General features: G+C 36.9%; 1 protein-coding gene across 3 annotated transcripts in view; it reads left to right on the forward strand.

Annotated features, from left to right (window-relative positions):
• Positions 1-21,207, forward strand: part of GDAP2 (ganglioside induced differentiation associated protein 2) — a 71,294-nt gene that overhangs the window by 9,215 nt on the left and 40,872 nt on the right. For all 3 annotated transcript variants that reach the window (XM_032881325.1, XM_032881324.1, XM_032881326.1), the window contains 5 exons: positions 1,250-1,389; positions 12,813-12,966; positions 13,372-13,460; positions 19,145-19,221; positions 20,587-20,746. In XM_032881325.1, coding sequence (XP_032737216.1) covers positions 1,250-1,389; positions 12,813-12,966; positions 13,372-13,460; positions 19,145-19,221; positions 20,587-20,746 — 620 coding nt within the window. The remainder of the gene's footprint in view (positions 1-1,249; positions 1,390-12,812; positions 12,967-13,371; positions 13,461-19,144; positions 19,222-20,586; positions 20,747-21,207) is intronic.

The following is a 21,207-nucleotide window of genomic DNA, read 5'->3' on the forward strand; positions in this document are numbered from 1 at the left end:
TTTTTTTCTCATTGTTTCTTCTAAACTTTTTTTCTCATAATTTCTTCTGAACTCTTTTTTGTAAGCCCTAGCATTGTTAAAATACTGTTTTGCTTATACTTAGAGTTTTATTGAGGAATAATTGACATACAGTTAACTGCACATGTTTAAAATGTACAGCTTGGTGGATTTTAACATGTATGTATCCATGAACGTGCTGTGTTACTTTGATCACCACAGTCAAGATAGTTAATATATTTATCACCCCCAAAAGTATTTCTTTGTGTCCCTTCATAATCCCTCCTGTCTCCTTCTCCTCCCTGACTCCACATACCCCAGCAACCATTGATCTTTCTGTCACTATAGATTAGTTTGCATTTTCCAGAGTTTTATATAAGTGGAAATCACATGACCTTTTTTTTTATTCTGGCCTCTTTCATTCAGCATAATTGTTTGAAAGTTCATCTATGTTCTTGCATCTGTTAGTAGTAATACCTTTTTTTTAAAAAAATGCTTTATTGCGGTATAATTCATGTATCATACAATCCACCAGTTTAAGTTGTATGTCTTTGGTTTTTTTGTATATGCAAAAAGTTGTATAAGCATCAGCCATAGTCAGTTTTAGAACGTTTTCATCACCTCAAAGTCCTGTATGCATTAGCAGTCTTTTCCCATTTCCCCCATCTCTCAGCTGCAGCCAACCACTAATCTGCTGTCTCTGTCTATAGATTTGTATATTCTGGACATTTCATGTAAATGGAATCAATTGTGACTTAGTATAACGTTTTGAAGGTTCATCCATATTGAAGTCTGAATCAGTACTTCATTCCTTTCTGCGGCCAAATAATATTCCATTGTATGGCTATACCTATCACATTTATCAGTTTATCAGTTCATTAGCTGATAGACATTTGGGTTGTTTTCACTTTTGGGCTATCATAAATAATGCTGCTGTGGTGTACTCTTGAAACCAACTGCTTTCCACTGTCTAAGCATTCTATTATAGTGAAAGAGAAATACGAAAGAAGCAAAGGAGTAACTTGTGGGTTCTGCGGGTTTCAGGGTTATAGCATTTGCATTGAAGATTCTAAGATGTCAGGTTAGTCTTCCTGAGCCCAGAACTACTTTTTCACTCTTGCTTAAGCTTGTGAGCTACCAAAACCAATGTTGTGAGGGGAGTGAGGATAGAATGTTTTGAAAGAATTAGCAGTTAGCTTTCTTATCTCCCTACTTTTCCCCCACACTTGTACTTTTTTTCTCATTTCCTCAGGAAAGGAGATGTGGCATTACTGAACTGTACAGCCATTGTGAATACCAGCAATGAAAATCTTACAGATAAGAACCCTGTGTCAGACAGTATCTTCATGCTCGCAGGACCTGATTTGAAGGAGGACCTCCAGAAACTTAAGGGTGAGTGAGGTTTCCTAGGTATATTATTGCTTAGGAAACATTTATTTTTGATATGTGAAGAAGCATGTTTTGCATTTAGTGAGAATACTAAGTAGATGTAGCTATTTTGTTGTTGTTTAAACTTCATAAATACAGCTTTTGAAAACCCCACATTGTGTTAGAAGCAGAGCACTGAGACTTTACTCTCATGTTCTCAAATTTGAAAATGACAGCCACTGTTGCCAGTTAAATCTTTGGTAGTGTTTTCTTGGCTGTATATTTTTCTTGCAGTAATAAGCTTTGGGAAACAACTATCCTTTCTTTAAACTGAAAAATTTTATGATTTGATATTGATAGAGAATTTTTCATATACCTCATGGGAAGTGATTATTACACTTTGGAAATGTAATTGATTTACCAATAAATGCATTTTAAGAGCAAAATATATTCTTGACTAATTTTGCATTCGCTCCTTTTTTCTTAACCAGAACATTCTTCTGAGAATATTTCACTGGAAATGGGGACAGGAAGAGTTCTATTAGTTCAGAATCTTGTTTACTTTATTTGCATTCATTTTCTTAAATTACCAACCTGGCAAACCAGGTTACTGTTACTTGAGCCCAAATAGAATATTATGAAATTCAATCATCCCATTTTATAAAAAGTAATTATGAAATACAGCAGTGTTTCTTAAAATGTAAACAACAAATCTCATCTCCATAAAATTCTGATTTCTTTGACCTCTACCATTTAATAGTGAAAACTGTTTTCTAACCTAATAAAGATACTAGCATTTGAGCAGGAATACATAATGCTGACTCCATAAACAAAGGAATAGGGAAGAAGTACATTATCTAATCAAGAAACTGAACTCTATGATAGCAAAAAGAGGGGGGAAAAGGCCTTAATTAAACTAAAAACATGCTACCATGAAGAACATGTAGAAATTAGAAAATGTCGTACAGATAATACTGAGAAGTTCCTTGATAATGGTAATAGAGAAGTTGGACTGGAAAAATTCCTTATGGTCCATGTGCGTATGTGTGTGTGTATTCTCAACCTTAGAGCTGGACTTAGGGATAAGAAAAAGGAAGTAATAAAATCTAATACAAGAATACAAGTAAAGCTTCAGTATTTAACAGCATATGTTTGAGAGCCTCCAAGCAAGAGTTTACATTATAACTCTTCCCTTCACTAACTGTGTAATGTAAAACCAATTACTTCACCTCTGGGCCTGAGTTTCCTTTTCTCTAAAGTGGGCATGGTGATAATAGTCTCTACCTCAGTTTCTGACACATAGCAAGAGTTCAGTGAGTATTTGGGGATGGAAACAATATCATGAAAACCAAATTAAATAATGACCATTAAGTGTTAGGCACATTCTAAGTGTTTAATGTTATTGCTGATGTTAGCTACAGGCCTCAGTTGTTTGATGAGTCAGTGCCAACCTGCGGGCATCTTCAACAACTTCATGAGTGATTACAGTGTGACTTCCCAAATCTGTGTGTGATAGAAAGCTGAGAGGAGTTAATAAGGAGATTTTGGATATTAGACCAAAGAATTTTAAATATTCTGAACCGACTGGTAGTATGAGCCAAAAAATGAAAACATTGACAGGGATGAATATAAAAGTTTTGCAATAAGTTTAAAACCTTAATTATCCAAATTCTGGTTGGGGAAGCCCAGTTTGACAACCCTTATTATATAAGAAAGTATTTGCTATTGGAAAAATGGCATTATCATTCATTCCATTTTTCATGCAAAAAACTTCAGGTTAGCGCTTTACTCCTTATCCCCCACATAAAGTTTGTCATCAAGCCATAAATATATCTTGTATCTCTTTATCACCACTGCCTCCAAACTAGCCTATCCTGCCATAATCCCCTCTGTGGACTACAGCCATAGCTTCCCTTTCATCTGGTTTCCCTACCTTCATTCTTCTTTAACTAAATCTCTTTAACACATGCAGTAAGCATTGCTTTTTAAATTGCAAATCCCTTAGTATTGGTTCTCTGCTTTAAACCATGTAGTGGCTCCCATTACACTTGAAATGTAAACTCCTTAAACTGGTTTCCTCAAGACCTTCAAAATATCAGTTACTTGCCTCCAGACTCCTTTCACATCCCCTTTTCCGTTCTGTAACATATTGAACCAATCTGATCTCTAATTTCTTCCTTTAGCTCCTTTTCAATTTTGCATGTACTTTGTTCTTTCTCTCAGTTCTTCACTCTTATTCTTAAGTCTTTGCTTGTATCTCTTTTGCAAAGCACTGTTCCATTTACTTCAGAATTGGCCAGTCTCCCCATGATATATACTTCCAGCATGTAGTACTTCTCTTTGGGGCTCTTATCACAGTTGTAATTTCATAAATTGTTTACCTGATGAAAGTGTTCTAAACTTTGGCTTCTATGAAAGTCTTATTGGTCCCCATGTGTTCTGTAACAAGAATAATGGAGTCATCCTTTAAGGAATAGAAAAAAGACTAGAAATTCTCTGGGATTTTAACTAGCTAGACTCAGCAATGATAAGGTCTCATTTCTACTGAGAACACTATCAGATTATATCACTAGAAATACAGCATCATAGAGGAAGGTAATTTTTTATCAGCTTAAAATAGACTATTATGTCTATAAGATGTTTTATGTAAGCCTGATGGTAATGCACAGGGAAAAAACCTTTAATAGATACACAAAAGATAAAGAGAAAGGAATTAAAACATACCAGTAAGAAAAAGAAGTCACAAAGGGAGACTGTGAGAAAGGAACAAAGGAACTTAAAAAAAACCCAGGAAGCAATTAACAAAAGGGCCATAGTAATTCCTTACCTAGCAATAATTATTTTAAGCATAAAAGGACTAAGTTCTCCAATCAAAACACAGAGAGTCATTGTTGGATTTAAAAAAACAGATCCAACAGTATAGTGTCTACAAGAGATTTCACTTTAGGTTTAACGACACACATAGGCTGAAAGAGAAGGGATGCTAAAAGATATTCTGTGCAAATGGAAACCAAAAGAGAGCAGGAGTGGCTGTACTTATGCCAGATAAAATAAACTTTCAGTCAAAATTGATCACAAGAGATAGAGGTCACTATATGTTGGTACAGGGGTCAGTTTATCAAGGGGATGTAACAGTTGTAAATATGTATGTACCCAACATTGAAGCACCTAAATAAATATTTAAGGCAAATGTTAATATACTTAAATGGAGAAACAGCAATACAGTAATAGTTGAAGACCACAGAATACCACTTTCAACAGTGGATAGATCATGCAGGCAAAATTAATAAGGGAACAGAAGGCCTAAATTATACTGTAGACCAAATGGACCTAATAGACATATACAGGACATTCCATCCAACAACACCAAATACACATTTTTCTGAAGTGCATACAGAATGTTTTCCAGGATAGATCATATGTTGGGCCACAAATCAAGCCCTGTCAAATTTAAGAAGATTGAAATCATATCAAGTATCTTTTCTGACCACAATGGTGTGAAACTAGAAATCAGTAATAGGAAAATTTAAAAATTCACAAGTACATGGAAATTAATACATTTCTGAACAATTAGTGGGTCAAGAAGAAATCAAAAGGGAAATCAGAAAGTATCTCAAAACAAATGAAAATACAATATACCAAAATTTATGGGATGCAACAAAAATAGTTCTAAGACAGAAATCCATAGCAATAAATGCCCAGATACTAAGCAAAAAGAAAGGTCTCAAATAAACATCCTAACTTTAATCCTCAATAATTAGAAAATGAAGAATAATCTAAATCCAGAATTAGCAGAGAGTAGGAAATAATAAAGTCTAGAGCAAAAATTTAAAAAAATAGAGACTAGAAAGAATTTGGGAAAAAAAATCAATGAAAAAATAATTGATTTAAAAAAATTGACAGACCTTTAGACTAACCAAGAAAAAGCAGTCAAATAAAAGCATAAATGAATGAGGAGAAAGTATTACAGCTGATACCACAGAAATATAAAGGATCATGGAAGACTGCTATGAATAATTATATGCCAACATATTGGATAACCTAGAAGAAATGAGTAAATTCCTAGAAAGATACGGTCTGCCAAGACTAAATTGTGAAGAAACAGAAAATCTAAACAGACCAGAAGTAAGGAGATTGAGTCAGTAATCACACACCTTCCCAACAAAGATAAGCCTAGGACTTGAGAGCTTCACTGGTGAATTCTATCATACATTTTAAAAAGAATAGTAATTTTCCTCAAATTTTTTCCCAAGAATCAAAGAAGAAAGAACATTTCTAAATTCATTTTACGACACTAGAATTACCCTAATATCAAAGCCAGGTAAGACACTGCAAGAAAACTGTAGTCCTGTATCCCTGATGAATATAGGTGCAAAAATTTTCAACAAAATAGTAGCAAACCAGATTTAACAGTACATTAAAAGGATCATACACTACATTTTCTTTATTCATTTATCTACATATTTGTGTGTATACATATATATATATATACACATACACACATATAAACAAGTGTATGTATATTGTATGTATATAAAATACACATACACACAATGGGATATTTAGCCATAAGAAAGAAGGAAATCCTGCCATTTGTGACAACATGCATAGTACTTGATGGTATTATGTATGGTAAGTGTAGTAAGACAGACAAATATTACATGACTTCACTTATATGTGGAACCTAAAAAAAAGCTGAAGTCAAAGAAATAGGAGAATGGTGGTTGCCGGAGAGTAAGGGAGATGACATGTTGATCAAAGGAAACAAATTTCCAGCTATAACATGATTAACGTCTGAGGATGTAATGTACAACATGGTGATTATAATTAACAATTCTGTGTTACATACTTGAAAGTTGCTAAAAAAGTAGATCTTAAATGTTTTCATAAAAGAAAAAGGTAGTTATTTGAGGTGGTAGATGTGTTAACTAACCTTATTGTGGTTAACTATTTCTCAATGTATACTTGTACCAAATCTTCATTTTATACACTTTAAACTTATACAGTGTTATGTGTTGATTATGCCTTAGTAGAGCTCGTGGGGGTGGGGAGAAGAAGTATAGTATCAGAGTCAAGAATGGCTGTCCTTTATTTGTCTTGGTAGGACCTGTAGTATACAGTCAGTATTCATCTTATTTTTATTACAACTTTTTAAGAGTCATGATAAACTGAGGTACACCTAAAAGAAAATGATTAGCATGATATATACACTGTGGAAACCATACAATTTGAAGATATAGTTTAAAGGGCTGGGGTGGGATACCTGGGTAGCTCAGTCGGTTAAGCGTCTGCCTTTTGGCTCAGGTCATGATCTCGGTCCTAGGACCCAGTCCTGGGTTGGCTCCCTCCTCAGCGGGGAGTCTCCTTCTCCCACTCCCCCTGCCTGCTGCTCCCCCAGTCGTGTGCTCACTCTCTCTCTCTCCCTCTGACAAATAAATATATAAAATCTTTTAAAAAAAGAAAAAAAAAAATAAAGGGCTAGGGTTGGCATAGAGAAAATCTGAGGGAAACATGATTGTCTTCCTCAATTGAAAAAGCTTCGTACTGAAGAGAGTGAGAGATAGTTTTATTGTGTTCCTAGAATCCTCGGTGGGAAGATACATAAAATGTCATCTATCAGTTCAGTCAGAGAAAATTTTCTAAGAAATAGAGCTTCCTAAAAATGCAGACTTGGCCTATTATACCCAAATTAAAAATAAAAAAAGAGAGAGAGTGTGTGTGTGTCTGTGCTTCCCAGTCTTACATCCAGTCTTTGAATTTAGGAATTTTATGAACCTAAAGCTATGTGGGTTATTGTTTTGGTAAAGAACGTGTGGTAAGAGAGATTGATAAATGATGTTCAGCTTTAGAGTCGGAATAGAATATAATTGGCCTACTTGTTTCTGGGCAAGAATCCATGTAATTTATAGATACTTAAGTAGCTGAAGTATCTCCATGTACAAAGTGAAAAAAATACTTTCTTTTCCCATCAGGATCACTATATAGTTTTGCTGCTTAGATGTTCCATCACTTGGTTCTTAAATGTGCAGGTTTGCTAGGATGGGAGTACATATACTACACTTTTTGATTGCTCTGTTCTCATATGAATAGGACTCTTTGCTATAAGCATTAAGACAACTTTTGTATTTCTTACTGTGGATGTTGGTATTTAGAGAGAAGTACGTGAAGTTGAAAAGACCTAACTAATCTTTAATACTCAGATATATTCAGGTTATCATTGCAGCAGCGCTCCTCAGCAAAAGATGTAGTCAGGGATAAAAGATGCACTGGACAGAGTTATGGCTGGAGTGAACTTGAACTGACTCAGGAAATTTGTGTTCGTTTTACAGGAATTAAAAATACTTTGAGGACTGTGTTTTAACTGTTGACAATGATGTCAGGATTTGGGCTTTAGGTTAGAAGAAATCTGGGCTTAGAAAGAACAAATGGGAGATCATATGATAGTTGTCTTTCTCCGATTGACTTATTTCGCTAAGCATGATACCCTCTAGTTCCATCCACATCGTCGCAAATGTCAAGATTTCATTTCTTTTGATGGCTGCATAGTATGAGGGAGAGGAGATGCAACATGGGGGGTTAAGGGGGTAGGAGAAGAGTAAATGAAACAAGATGGGATTGGGAGGGAGACAAACCATAAGTGACTCTTAATCTCACAAAACAAACTGAGGGTTGATGGGGGGAGAGGGGTTGGGGGCTGGGGGGTTATGGACATTGGGGAGGGTATGTGCTATGGTGAGAGCTGTGAAGTGTGTAAATCTGGCGATTCACAGACCTGTACCCCTGGGGATAAAAATATATGTTTATTAAAAAAAAAAAAAAAAGAAAGAAAGAACAAATGGAAGATTGGGAAGCAATGCAACAGTACTTAGCCTAAGTCTAGTCTCCAGAGTTCTGAGTTTTGGTTAACAATTATTAAAGGAAAGGTGAGATTCCTAGAACCAAAGTATCCTGAACACTTAACAGTTCTTTACTGTTTCTGTAGTCTATCCTCAGAGATCTTCGGGATTGATTCTGCAAACTGATTTCCCAAATATGTGTTTGCTTGCTTGCTTTATTTTTTTTATATATATCATTTCTTTTGAATAATTGTTGTCCACTTACAGAAGCAATAAATGCAAATTGTAGAGATTAGATGCACAGAAGCTACAAAATAAATGAAAACTTAACATTTCCACCCCACAAAGATCACCACTACTAGTTCTGTGGTACATATTCTTCTGGATCTTTCTGTACGTATATGTAGGTATATGCATACATTCTTAAATATTTTGTTATCAGCATAAAATAAAATAATTATATGAATATACTGTCCTTATCTTTGATCAGATAATTGTATACTTTTTTTTAAAAAAGATTTTATTTATTTATTTGACAGAGAGAGAGTGAGCACAAGTAGGGGGAGCAGCAGGCAGAGGGAGAGGGAGAAGCAACCTCCCTCCTGAGGGGCTCAATCAGAGGACCCTGGGATCATGACCTGAGCTGAAGGCAGATGCTTAATGACTGAGCCACCTGGGTGTCCCAGTTGCACATATACTCTTCTGTAGTATGCTTTCTTCAGTAAATGAATTCCACCTTTTGGCTTCAGAAATTACTTTATCTAATACCCAAACCATATTATAAATTTACAGTTGACCCTGAAATGCCCTCTGCAGCTACTTTGTCCAAACTGATATCCAATCCAGGGTCACACATCTAACTGTTGTATCTTTAAAAAAATTTTTTTTCCATCCAACTCAGTTCCCTTTTTATGATACCAACTTGTTGAGTGAACTAGGTTGAGATGTTTTCCAAGATGGCCCACCTTTGGATTTATCTCATTACTCTGAGGAGCCATTTGGTTTCTTGCTTTTATCCCTTGCATTATAACCTGGAAGTTATATCTAATGGAATCAGGTTTGGCTTAAGCATTCCATAGGTGATATTGTATTGTGTACTTAATGTATCATATTGGAAGATGTATAAAATCTGATTGACCCATTAGTGGGCCATTACTGACACTAAGATGGTTCTCTGGTATAAAGTCATGACAGCTTGATTCTTCTATTTATATAGTTGTTTTACCTTTTGTGACTGAAAAGTAATCAATATGGGGTTATTTAAGCTCTGTGAATGTCCAGTTCTCTGTCACAAGTTCACATAATGGTTTAAGCAACTATTTATAGGCTTTGTCTGAGTCAGTAATTTCATTAAGATTATGAAGTTATATTTTTCTAAAACCTATCATTATATCCATAGTTACTAGCTAACATTCCTGTAGAGTCTTTCCTCAATAATTGATATGTGGTTACTCTGAATTACAGTTTCTGTGAGAGGGCAGGGTAAATGCTTGTTTTATTTACCATTTTTCAGTGCCTCAAATGGTGCCAAAGAGGTTTTTCCACCTTTCTCTTTTTCGACTGTCAGTTTGTGTTTATGGCTTTTCATGGATCAACGTATATGTGATCATAAAAGTCAAAGAATTTTATGTCACAATGTACAAAGGAAAGCATCAGTTCTCTGCCTTTCCCTTTCCTGCCTTGAGACCTGTTCACCAGAGGCATATATACTTCCAAAACTTTAAGTTCCTTATTTACCTTCTGTCTCCAAATAATATGCTGCAACTACTATATTGATTTTTTCCTGGTCTTTTGACTTCTTATTATGGAAATTAAAGATTAAATTCTTGTTCACCCACGCTCCTCTTTTTTTTTTTTAAGATTGATTGATTGATTGATTGATTTGCCAGAGATTACAAATAGGCAGAGAGGCAGGCAGAGAGAGGAAGGGAAGCAGGCTCCCCGCTGAGCAGAGAGCCTGATTCGGGGCTTGATCCCAGGACCCTGGGATCATGACCCGAGCCGAAGGCAGGGGCTTTAACCCACTGAGCCATCCAGGCGCCCCCACGCTCCTCTTTTACATATACATAAAATACTCACATTTTCTTCCCTCTTCACTACCTTCCCAAATAGGCCTGTCAGATTTTTATTAAATCCCCATTCAGCATTAACATTGTGACTGAATAAGTATTACTTGCCACTGATTACAAAACTGATTAGTGTTCTTTTTGTACAACTATTTTCCTCTAATTTAATTTTCTTAAGTTCCTTTAAGTTAATTTGCTTAATTTTCTAATTAACTTATTGATTCAATCCCAGACCTTTAAATAATAACTGTAAACCTCTCAATAAAGTCAAAAACTTTATCTTTCAGCTCCATCTTTTTCTTGGTAACGTCCCTCCTGGAATCCCCTGTCCTGTTTCCTCTCCAGACTGTTCTCTATGCCTGTTGTACAGTTAACATCCTGGGAAATCCTTTTCTCTATTTAGTGGTTTGATCCACTCATTTTCTAGATCTCATGCCTTTCTCTTCTGTGATGTACTCCTTAATCTTTGTGAGTATATCTACCAGGAGATTTCTGAGGATGAATGGGGGCAAAATTGCTGAGATCTTCTACCTTCATACTTGATTGGAAGTTTGGTTGGAAATGAAATTCTGAGTTGGTAATCATTTTCCAAGTTTTTGGAGGTATTGCTCCAATTTTTATTATTGCTTCTGAAAAATCAGATGCTGTTCTTATTCCTAAGTCTGTGTGTGTCACTAATCCCCTCCCTTCCCCACCGGAAACTTTATGATCTCATCTTATTTCGGGTGTTCTCAATTTCACAGTGAGGTACCTTGGTGTGATTTGGGTATTCTGTGGGCTACTTGGTCTAGAAACTTATCTTTCAGTTCTAGAAAATTTCTTGTTTTATTTCTTACCTAATTTCCTTCCCTTTGTATTCTCTGTTCTCTCTTTAAAGAAATCTATTGGATATTGTACCTCCTTGCTTAATCTTCCAATTTTCTTGTCTTTTTTTTTTAAGAGATTTTATTTATTTATTTGACAGAGAGAGAGAGATAACAAGTAGGGAGGGAGGCAGGCGGGGGGAGGAGCAGGCTCCCTGCTGAGCAGAGAGCCCGATGGGGGGCTAGATCCTAGGACCCTGAGATCATGACCTGAGCTGAAGGCAGAGGCTTAACCCACTGAGCCACTTAAGCACCCCATTCTTGTCTTATTTTTTATTGTCCAGCTTGTTATTTTCTGAAAGATTTCCTCAACTTTAGCTTTAACCCATCTATTGAACTTATTGTTCCTACTATCATGTTTTTCACTTGGCTATAAATTATATAAGCACTTTTTCCTGTCTCTGAATATTTCTTTCTTACAACATTCTGATTTTGTTTCAGAGGTACTATATCTTCTCTTACCTCTCAGACAGTAGTAATTATGATTTTGGGAGTTGCTTTCTCTCTTTTTTGAGCATTGCCTTGACACCCTATGGTCAGAGGCTTTGCTCGCTTCCTGGTGATCCTCGAGTGTCAGTGCGTCAATTGTATTTATGAGGGAGGAACTGAGAAAGTGAAGGGAACCTTTGTGTGAATGGGCAAGAATTACTGCTCTTACTAGAGCAGTAACTAGAGAATTACTGCTTGATCTAGAAGCAGAGGATGAGCAGGAGCCCTGTTGTTTTGTTGGGGAACCTCCCTTAGTTGTCAGAATCTGTGAGTCCTTTAGTTTGGGTCCCCATAGTTTCCTGGAAAGGAATTCTTCAGAGGTCTAAGTGTGGGCATCTATGTTTTAGAAGCCAGTTAGGAGCAGAGGGCTAGAGCCGTCACTGTTGAGTGTAATACTTTAACTAAAGTATTACAGCCATGCCTGGGGTTCTGGAGTCCAGAAACTCTAGTTCAGCATCTCCAAAGAGTAAACCTTCCAACTGCTATGGTGATAAATCATTACCTTGCTGTGCTGGCTGGGGAAAGGTTGTTGCAGATTTGACTGTTTCTATACAGACTTAACTCAGCCTCTTTTTAGTCCCACTTCACATCATAGCTTTTAGAAGTACATAGGCCTCCAATTTTTGAGCCTTTCTAGTGTTCTGCAGTAATAACAATAAGAATAATAGATAATGCATTTTGAACTTTGCTTGTATTGACTTATTTAGGCCTGTGAAGTAAGTACTAGTAGTATTCCCATTAAATAGGCAAACGAGGCATGGAGAGGTGAAGCATCTTTCCAGGTAGCCCAGCAGGAAGGTGGTAGACTGAAGAGTTGAATCAGAGCAGTCTCTCCCGAATCCAACACAGCCTTTCAGTGCAACCAGCTTGCTTTGTATTGGTGATACTGTTTCTATGAGCAGTTAGGTTTCTTTGCTTGCGAAATCAGTTATTTCTAGGCCCCTTTCTGCCTTCCAGAATTTTGATGATACCTGTCAACTTCATATCCTCTCCCATTCTCTTTGTCTCTGTTTTTTATACTTAACTATATTGCTTCACTGTCATTTTGGGAGCAGAGATAAATGTTTGTGTTCTGTCCGTATTTTTAATTGAAATTTCTCAAAATTCTTATTACTTTTCTGTTTTATGCCTACTGTTGTTGACTTTCTTTTTTCTAACACCTCCATGACTTATGTATGCTCCATTCTTCCCAGGTTGCCGGACAGGTGAAGCAAAACTGACAAAAGGATTTAATCTAGCTGCCCGGTTCATCATTCATACAGTGGGACCTAAATACAAGAGCCGCTATCGCACAGCCGCTGAGAGTTCCCTGTACAGCTGCTACAGAAACGTGCTTCAGTTGGCCAAGTACGGCTAATTCACTTCCTGGAAGCAGCATACCATACATTGTTAAAGGCCCCGGTTTCAGAATGAAACCTAGCCATGGAAGTCAATTTTGAGGGGTTTAAATCATATAAGAGGACTCAGAAGATAAAATTAATTATCTTCACACACAAATGGGATAAAAGGAGTGGATTTGGGTGACTAAAGAATTTAACTTATTCCCATTTTACTCAGTCTTTACTTTGAATATATTTCCCCCAGATGGTACAGTTATAATATTGATATAATTATTAAAAAGTGTAGCTGGCTTAACTGTTATACTAGATTTATTAAGAGGGTAGGGAAAGAGAGGTTGAGCTGCATTTTTAAATTAATTACATATGTATGTATTATGACTGTTGGTGGTTTGTGTTTTCTGTTTGACTTCAGAGAGCAATCAATGTCTTCTGTGGGATTCTGTGCCATCAATTCTGCAAAACGAGGTTACCCTTTAGAGGATGCCACACACATAGCGCTTCGTAAGTAACACTGGAGATGCTGTGCACACACTGACTGAGCACTTTGTAAGTAGGATAGGGATGCTGTGCATACATTGAGTCTTGTGGATTTTTTTAATAGCTATTACATAGTGATAGCTAAAGGAGATCTCTTGATGACTGGATCATGGCACCCTGGAGGGAACTTTGTATTAATAAGTTGCTGAGCTCAATTTACTTTCTCAGGGTGATGTTTTCTCCAGCTTTTCTCTAAAAAGGCTTACAGACTTGCCTATTAAATTGGTAAATGAAACCAAGTCAAGAGCTTTGCCAAATGCATTGAGTGTTTGAATCAATATTCAGAATAATCATAGCAGGCTATAACAATGAAGTCAAAACAGATATCATAATATCTTTATATAGCACTTTGCAGTTGAAACAACAGCTGTCACAGGCGCTCTTTGAGTATAAATCCTTGCATTGAGGTAAAGTAAAGACTGGGCTCAATTATAATGAGACAGAATGTCATATGTGTTACAAAAACAGGATATTCAGCTCAAGAGAAAATGATCTCACTGTATTATTTGCAGGTTCAGACCACATCTAGATATTTGTATCTAGTTCTGGGTGTCCTATCTAATGAGACCCAAGCTGGAGAGCAAACAATTTGAAACCTTAGTGGTATTTGTCCTAAAGAGACCATGCATTGTTTTTGCATATATGGTTCTCATCTCGAGTATCTAAAGGAGTCTCACTGTAAATTTATTCTGTGCTGCATTTTTAGAGCAGTGGTTCTGAACCATTTTGGGAGCCATCGTAGATTACATTGAGCATCTGATGGAAGAAAGTGGAACCTTTTCCCAGAGGAATGTACATATAGAGGGAATTTGTGTGCAATTTCAGGAAGCTCATAGATTCTTTTAAGGATTTTAGATAAGACTTTCAATGGTAGAAGGCAGGTCTAAGACTGTGTCACAAGGAAGGAGACTTCGTCCCACTTGAGATGGGACTGTGTGATGGAAAGGTATTTTAAGTGAACTTCTTATCACTGGGAATGTTCGTGCAGAAGCTAAATGACCATCTGTTGCAGGTACTCCTCATTGAGGAGCAAAACTACCCCAGATGATCTTTAAGACCCATTTCTATCTCTAGAATTTAAAGAGGAGGAGCTGAAAGTTTTGTATCCACCAAAAAATTACAAACATATTCCAATATATAAAATTATTATTAGCCTGTAATTCTATAGCATAGAATTTAGGGTGAGGACATAAGTAATCTTATTTAATAATAAGCTACTTTTAAGACTTAAGATCTTACAAGGATTTTCTTTTTTCTTTTTTTTTTTTTTTATTTATTTTATTTGACAGACAGAGATCACAAGTAGGCAGAGAGGCAGGCAGAGAGAGAGGAAGGAAAGCAGGCTCCTCGCTGAGCAGAGAGCCCGATGCGGGACTTGATCCCAGGACCCTGGGATCATGACCTGAGCCGAAAGCAGAGACTTTAATCCACTGCAGCTCAAGGATTTTGTAGTAAATTTACATATTTTGTAATTACGGTTTGTATATATTAGCCGGAGCTTCTTGAGGAGCAGAAATTTTTTCTTTTATGCATTTCCAGTGCTTCCATATGTCAAGAGTGCTTTACATGTGATACTTGCTTAAGAAATATGTATTTTAAGAAGGCATAAAGAAGTTCCATTTTGTTGCCTCAATAGCCCTGTGTTTTAGATGTCCATTTTATAAGTAAAGAGGCTCAGAAATTTATCATGTTCTCAAGGTTATGCAGACTCCTGACACCCCAAGTCTTGTAACTTGTCTGTTGTGCTAGATAATTCAGTTGTGCTTGAGGTTAGAACTACTTCAGTAGGAAACCAGGTTATCACTACTCTGCATGTATTCTGAATGGTGCCTTACCAAACCAAAGTTCCTGCTTTTTTATAATTCTTTCTGACAAAGCTCTTGGCAGTCTTGACGTTCTCTGATTCCTTAGTCCTTGCCCCATCATCCCATACATTGAGCTAATGTCTCTCTTTCTTATTAAAATAATCATATAGGTCAGAATTTAAAGAGGCAATGACATTTTATAGAAAAGGCTCTGAAAAGGGAGTCCAGAAGACTGGTTTTTGATCCCAGTTCTGCCAGTCTCACCAGCTCTGTGGCCCCAGCTAAATCACTTGATAAATCACTCAATTTACCCTAGAGGTGTCAACTTTGAGCAGTACTTATAGTAAGAGCAGGTGAAAATCAACAGTGGCCGTAAGGGACTTTGATGAAGCAATATCTAAGAATTGAATTAGCACAAATGAAATGGAAAATGTAAAGATGGACAAGTCAACTTATATTTTATAAGGCCTATTTGACTTATTGTACCTTAAATCTAATAGCAAAACTGCAGCATCTCATTAAAAAAAATACACACATATAAACAGTACTTTCTGAGCATTTAGGAAATCAATTGCAGCATATGTGGGCCAACAACAAATCTAATAAATGTACGTCTAAGTACTTAGTACCTAACTCTTTCCTACTTATTAAACTATTACCAAAATTTATTTCATTTGAAACCTAAGTAATATCCTCGGGATAATCTATCAAGACTGTCTTTTTTTTTTTTTTTCTTGGTTCATGTACAGTTCAGTTCTTCATTAGAAGCCTGTAGAAACCTCTTCATTGAAATAAATTTATCAGGTTATTTATTAATTCAGCAAAATTTTGAGTGATTGTATGGTATGGGAGGCCCTCTACTATATAGATGAGAATACAGTGGTGAGAAAAAAGATGATGCTCTCATTCTTATTGCGGTTCCATGTCGGGAATTTTAATGTCCCAGGTGTCATTCTCCCCAGTTAAAGGGCTTTCACTAAAAGTTAGGTACATGACATCCTGGTTGGTTGCAAAGAATAGGGTACAGGTGAAACTCTGAGAGAAACCATTTGAATTGGCAGTCGGTACTAAAATCCTATAGCTATGACATCACTCTTTTCTCCTTTGTGCAGAATTACTTTTCTTAATGAATCCTGCTGAGGGAATTCAGTTTGGTTACTGTCTGGTATTGTATTTTGTCTTCCTAGTGGAAATCCTACTATTATATGCTGGGAAACCACTATATGTGAACATTAATTAAAACTTGGTGTCAGGGTGCCTAGATGGCTCAGTTGCTTAAGCATCTGACTTAATGGTCATGGGATTAGGTCCCACATCCTGCTCAGGGTCGTGGGATTGGGCCCCACATCCTGCTCTGTACCCAGTGCAGAGTCTGCTTGTCCAACTCTTTCTCTGCTCCTCCCCCTACTCGCACATGCGTGCACCCTTTTATCTCTAAATAAAATCTTTTTTTTTTTTTTTTTTTAGGATTTATTTATTTATTTATTTGACAGACAGAGATCACAAGTAGGCAGAGAGGCAGGCAGAGAGAGGGGGAAGCAGGCTCCTTGCTGAGCAGAGAGCCTGATGCGGGGCTAGATCCCAGGACCCTAAGATCAGGACCCTGAGCCGAAGGCAGAGGCTTAACCCACTGAGCCACCCAGGCACCCCATCTAAATAAAATCTTAAAAATCAAAACAACTTGATGTCAAAATAAAAGAAAGTCCCATTTTGAAAATACATTTTTAGAAAATTGTTAAAGCAGAATAGAGAGAGAAATGAAAAATAAATTTGTTACCTAACAGAGGGAGAATTCTAAATAGTTTAATCCTTCAACAAATGGGTCTTAGATTCTCAAGATACAGTAGTGAACAAGGTAGGCAATATGTAGATAACCAGACCCATAAAATGTTACTTGAGCTACTCGTTATTTTTGAATGATTGTTTGCCATATCTTAAGATGTGCTAGGTTCTGGTAATATTAATGTAAGATATACTTGGCCTTCAGAAAGCTCACAGTCTAGCTATAATATGGAATGAGAAGTTCACAAATGGAGGGCCTTTCGGGTTATAGGAGGAACACGAGGAAGGTTGGAGTTCTGTACAAACTGGATGGCCTTGGACTGGGTCTTGAAAATAAGGAGGAGTTCACTAATAGGTCATGGTGAATGAATGGTATTCTAGTCAAAGGTAACCATGCAAGAAGAGGCAGGGTAGCATGAAAGTTAAGTGGAATGTTCTGAGTACAGCAAAGAAGCCAATTTGCTGAAAGTAAGGTCTGTGGGAGGAATGATGGGAAATAGGACTAAAGGGCAGGGTCGGATGGCTGGCCAGTTGAAGTCTAAGTGTGGCAAACAATGCTGGGGACTTAGATCCTAACCTAGAAGCGGTTCAGAGCCTCAGAATTATTTAGTAAGGAGGGTGACAAGGGAAGGAAGATAACTCAGGCAACAGTGAATATATAGACCTGGAAAAGAGAAACAAGAAAACAAGAGCTTATTGCTGAAGGCTTCTTGAGCATTAATATCCTAAGAACAGCTGGAAGATGGAAGGAATGGATATTAGAAATAGCAGCAGAATTTAAAGGACATGATAACTCATTGAAAATGCAGAATGAAGGGAGAGGTGAAAAAAGTGTTAAAAAAAAGCAGGATTTGAGCTTGGATGAGTGATTTGAAGTTGCTATGTTATAAAATATATAGGTAGAGGAGCACATTTTCGGGGGAAAGACGGGGGTCAATTTCGGATCTCTGGAGTTCAAGGTTTCTGGGTTATCTGGGCAGATATGCCCAGAAGGCAGTAGGGAATTTAGCTGGCTTTTTTTGTTTGTTTGTTTGTTTTAAGATTTTTTTTTTTTTTAATTTATTTGACAGACAGAGATCACAAGTAGGCAGAGAGGCAGGCAGAGAGAGAGGAAGGGAAGCAGGTTCCCTGCTGAGGAGAGAGCACGGTGCGGGGCTCGATCCCAGGACCCTGAGATCATGACCTGAGCCGAAGGCAGCGGCTTAAGCCACTGAGCCACCCAGGTGCCCCAAATTTAGCTGTTTTATTCAGAAAACAGAATATAAAGCTTTGAGAATGTCAGTATTTACGTTGGTGCTAAGCCAGCAAAGTGGTGAGCTAAAGAGAATTTATTTATTTATTTATTATATATTCATAATATATATTTATCATATATTTGTAATATATATATTTCTTGATATATATATATCAAGAAAATAAATGTGGAGGACAACATTTTTAAAAGGTAGGGCATGGACACATAAAACTAAATCTAGAGAAATCTCTAGTGAGGTAAGGACTGAGGAAAAGCCATTAGGTTTCATTAATAGGAAATTGATAGGGAAGAACCAGGATAACATAGAAATTAAGAAAAAAAAGAATTCACCTTTGGTCAGTGGGATTTTGACAGGGTTGCAATTCTGAGTAGTTCCCTGAATACTATAACTAAATGAATGGTCAGATAGGCCCCAAGGAATAAAAATACACTGGATAAGGAAGACTTGTCTGGAATCAGCATCTTCTATGGCCAGGCACTGTTCTAAAAGCTGGCAATAAAGCAGTAAATAAAGCTCTTGCTGGCGGGGTACTTTCATTCTAGCAGATGGGGCAGGGAGGGCAGAGAAGATCTAAAATAAGCAAGAAACTCCACAAAATGTCTATAATATTTGCTCTGGAGGAAAGCAAGTCAGAGGAGTTTTAGATACAGTACTCTGGGCAGGCTTCACTGATGTATCATTGAGCAGAGAGCTGACAAAAATGAGGAGTGATCCATTATAAAAATAAAACTTTGAAGAGTTTGAGTTTTCTTCACACAGGTTATTTCTTATTTATTGAATAATTTTTTTCTATTCCTTTCCTTAGGCACTGTAAGGAGATTCCTAGAAATTCATGGAGAGACCATTGAAAAAGTAGTATTTGCTGTCTCTGAACTAGAAGAGGTATTTTGCTAATTATGTTGCATTGTTTTAATCTCATTTTTATTTGTTTGCCTTTGCCTCATCATTGTCTATTTACTGAATTGCCAGCAGGCAAATTCTAGGTATCTGTGTATGTATTTGGCAGTGGGCCTTACCATCCTTTGTTGAAAAGAACACATATTAGAGACTAAAAACAAGTTAAGAAAGAGCATTTAGTCATGTTTTTACTGCTAAACTGTTTTCATTTCATGAAATCTTACAAGGTGTTATTTTGCTTTGCTCCCTGTATTAGCTCTTGAAATCTCTCAAGGGATCACCTTATAACCCAAGTACTGGGTGCCTGGGCAGTGTAACTGGAAAATTGCTATGCTGGGAAAGCCTTGGGTCTACCTTACCTGGAATCATGACAGCCCAGCCTAGTGACTAGCATTGAATAAGTTGTGAGGTTTATGTTTTGTTTTGTTGTGTGTAGTTAGGTTTAGTATGTTTCAGTTTAATTTAGAGCCATTTTAGAAAACGAGTTCTTTTTCTTTTAACCCTTTTTAAATTTTATTTAGTTTTAGTGTGCTCTATCCAGTTCAGCTTGTATTATTTTTGCTGTTTTGTGTCCTTGGGCAAGTTACTTAATCTCTCTGTGCTTTGATAAAATAGGAGTATTAGTAGTACTTATATCACAGGAGTACAGTGATGAATGAGTTGACACGCAAAATATCCATTCATGGTATTAATAGCGATATACATGATTATAAATACTTTTGAAATTGCTGAAATGAGGCACATTTCTTGTTTGCTATCTCTTCTTGTTTCACCTGGTTTACCTATTCATTCAGTGATCTTTTGCTGAGTATCTGTAGCTTCCAAGTTTATTACACTAGATTCTGTTAATACACCAGTTGAACAAGTGAGGGTCATTGTCCTCAAGGAATCCATTGTCTGTTGTTGGGGACAGACCATTCAGATAAGTTATGGCAATTATGATAAGTGCATTACTGAAGGTATGGAATGGATAGGACCGCATAACTGCAGCCTGCACAAGGTTAAATGCTTCCCATGGGAGGTGATAAACTTGAAATCATTGTAAAAAATAAATAAGATACTCCAAGGGAGGGTTAAATGACCATAGGACAGGAGTAGGAGGACTTACGCATTCATTGGTTCAGTGACTTGAAGTTGGATGGGAGTTACATTTAACTTGACCATCTGACAATACCCTGACCTTTAACGTAAGAACTGCTTGAGGGTCCCAGATAGCATCTAGTTGAGCTTAGAAGTAGTAAGGTTTTTATTCTTGATGGAGGCTGTCTTCCCAGTGTCTGAAACAGCACCAAGCTCGTGTGCTTCGTTATTTCATTGTTTTTCACAGAATGTCTTGCTTTTCTGACACAGGCTACTTACCAAAAGCTGCTACCTCTGTACTTCCCAAGGTCACTAAAGGAGGAATACCGATCATTGCCATACCTACCTGCAGATATTGGAAATGCAGAAGGGGAGCCTGTGGTACCTGAACGACAGATTAGAATATGTGAAAAACCTGGTGCCCCGGAAGGTGAGTTCTGCTTTTCTTAATTTCCCTCTTTTATCAAGGACTGATAAAACACCAGCAGTAATTATGGAGAAAGTTCAGTCTACCTTTGGGGAGCTCTCTGTGGTGTGACATTAAGTTCAGGCCCCACTTAGATGTTTTTATAGTCTTATTCTTGTTAAAATTTAGTCTTTTAAGTTAAAAATACATATATTATACACCTACCCCCCCATACACACACAAAGAATCAAGTCTCTTAGGAGTAGAGATTCAGAGGTGGATATAACAACATTTGCACCCTCATGAAGTTCATAGTTGTATGCAGGACCCTGTTGAGATAGCAATCAAGTACATAGTCAATAGTCAGCTAAGATTCTCAGCAGCTTTAACATTATCCTTCAAAAACCAGACCTAACATTAAATACTAAAACAGGAGTACCATTACCAATTGTTTTGTTTCTTTAGATTATATTCTCATGTAGATT

Source organism: Lontra canadensis, unplaced genomic scaffold, assembly GCF_010015895.1.
Source record: "Lontra canadensis isolate GAN:19392208 unplaced genomic scaffold, GSC_riverotter_1.0 scaffold75, whole genome shotgun sequence".
Lineage (NCBI taxonomy): Eukaryota > Metazoa > Chordata > Mammalia > Carnivora > Mustelidae > Lontra > Lontra canadensis.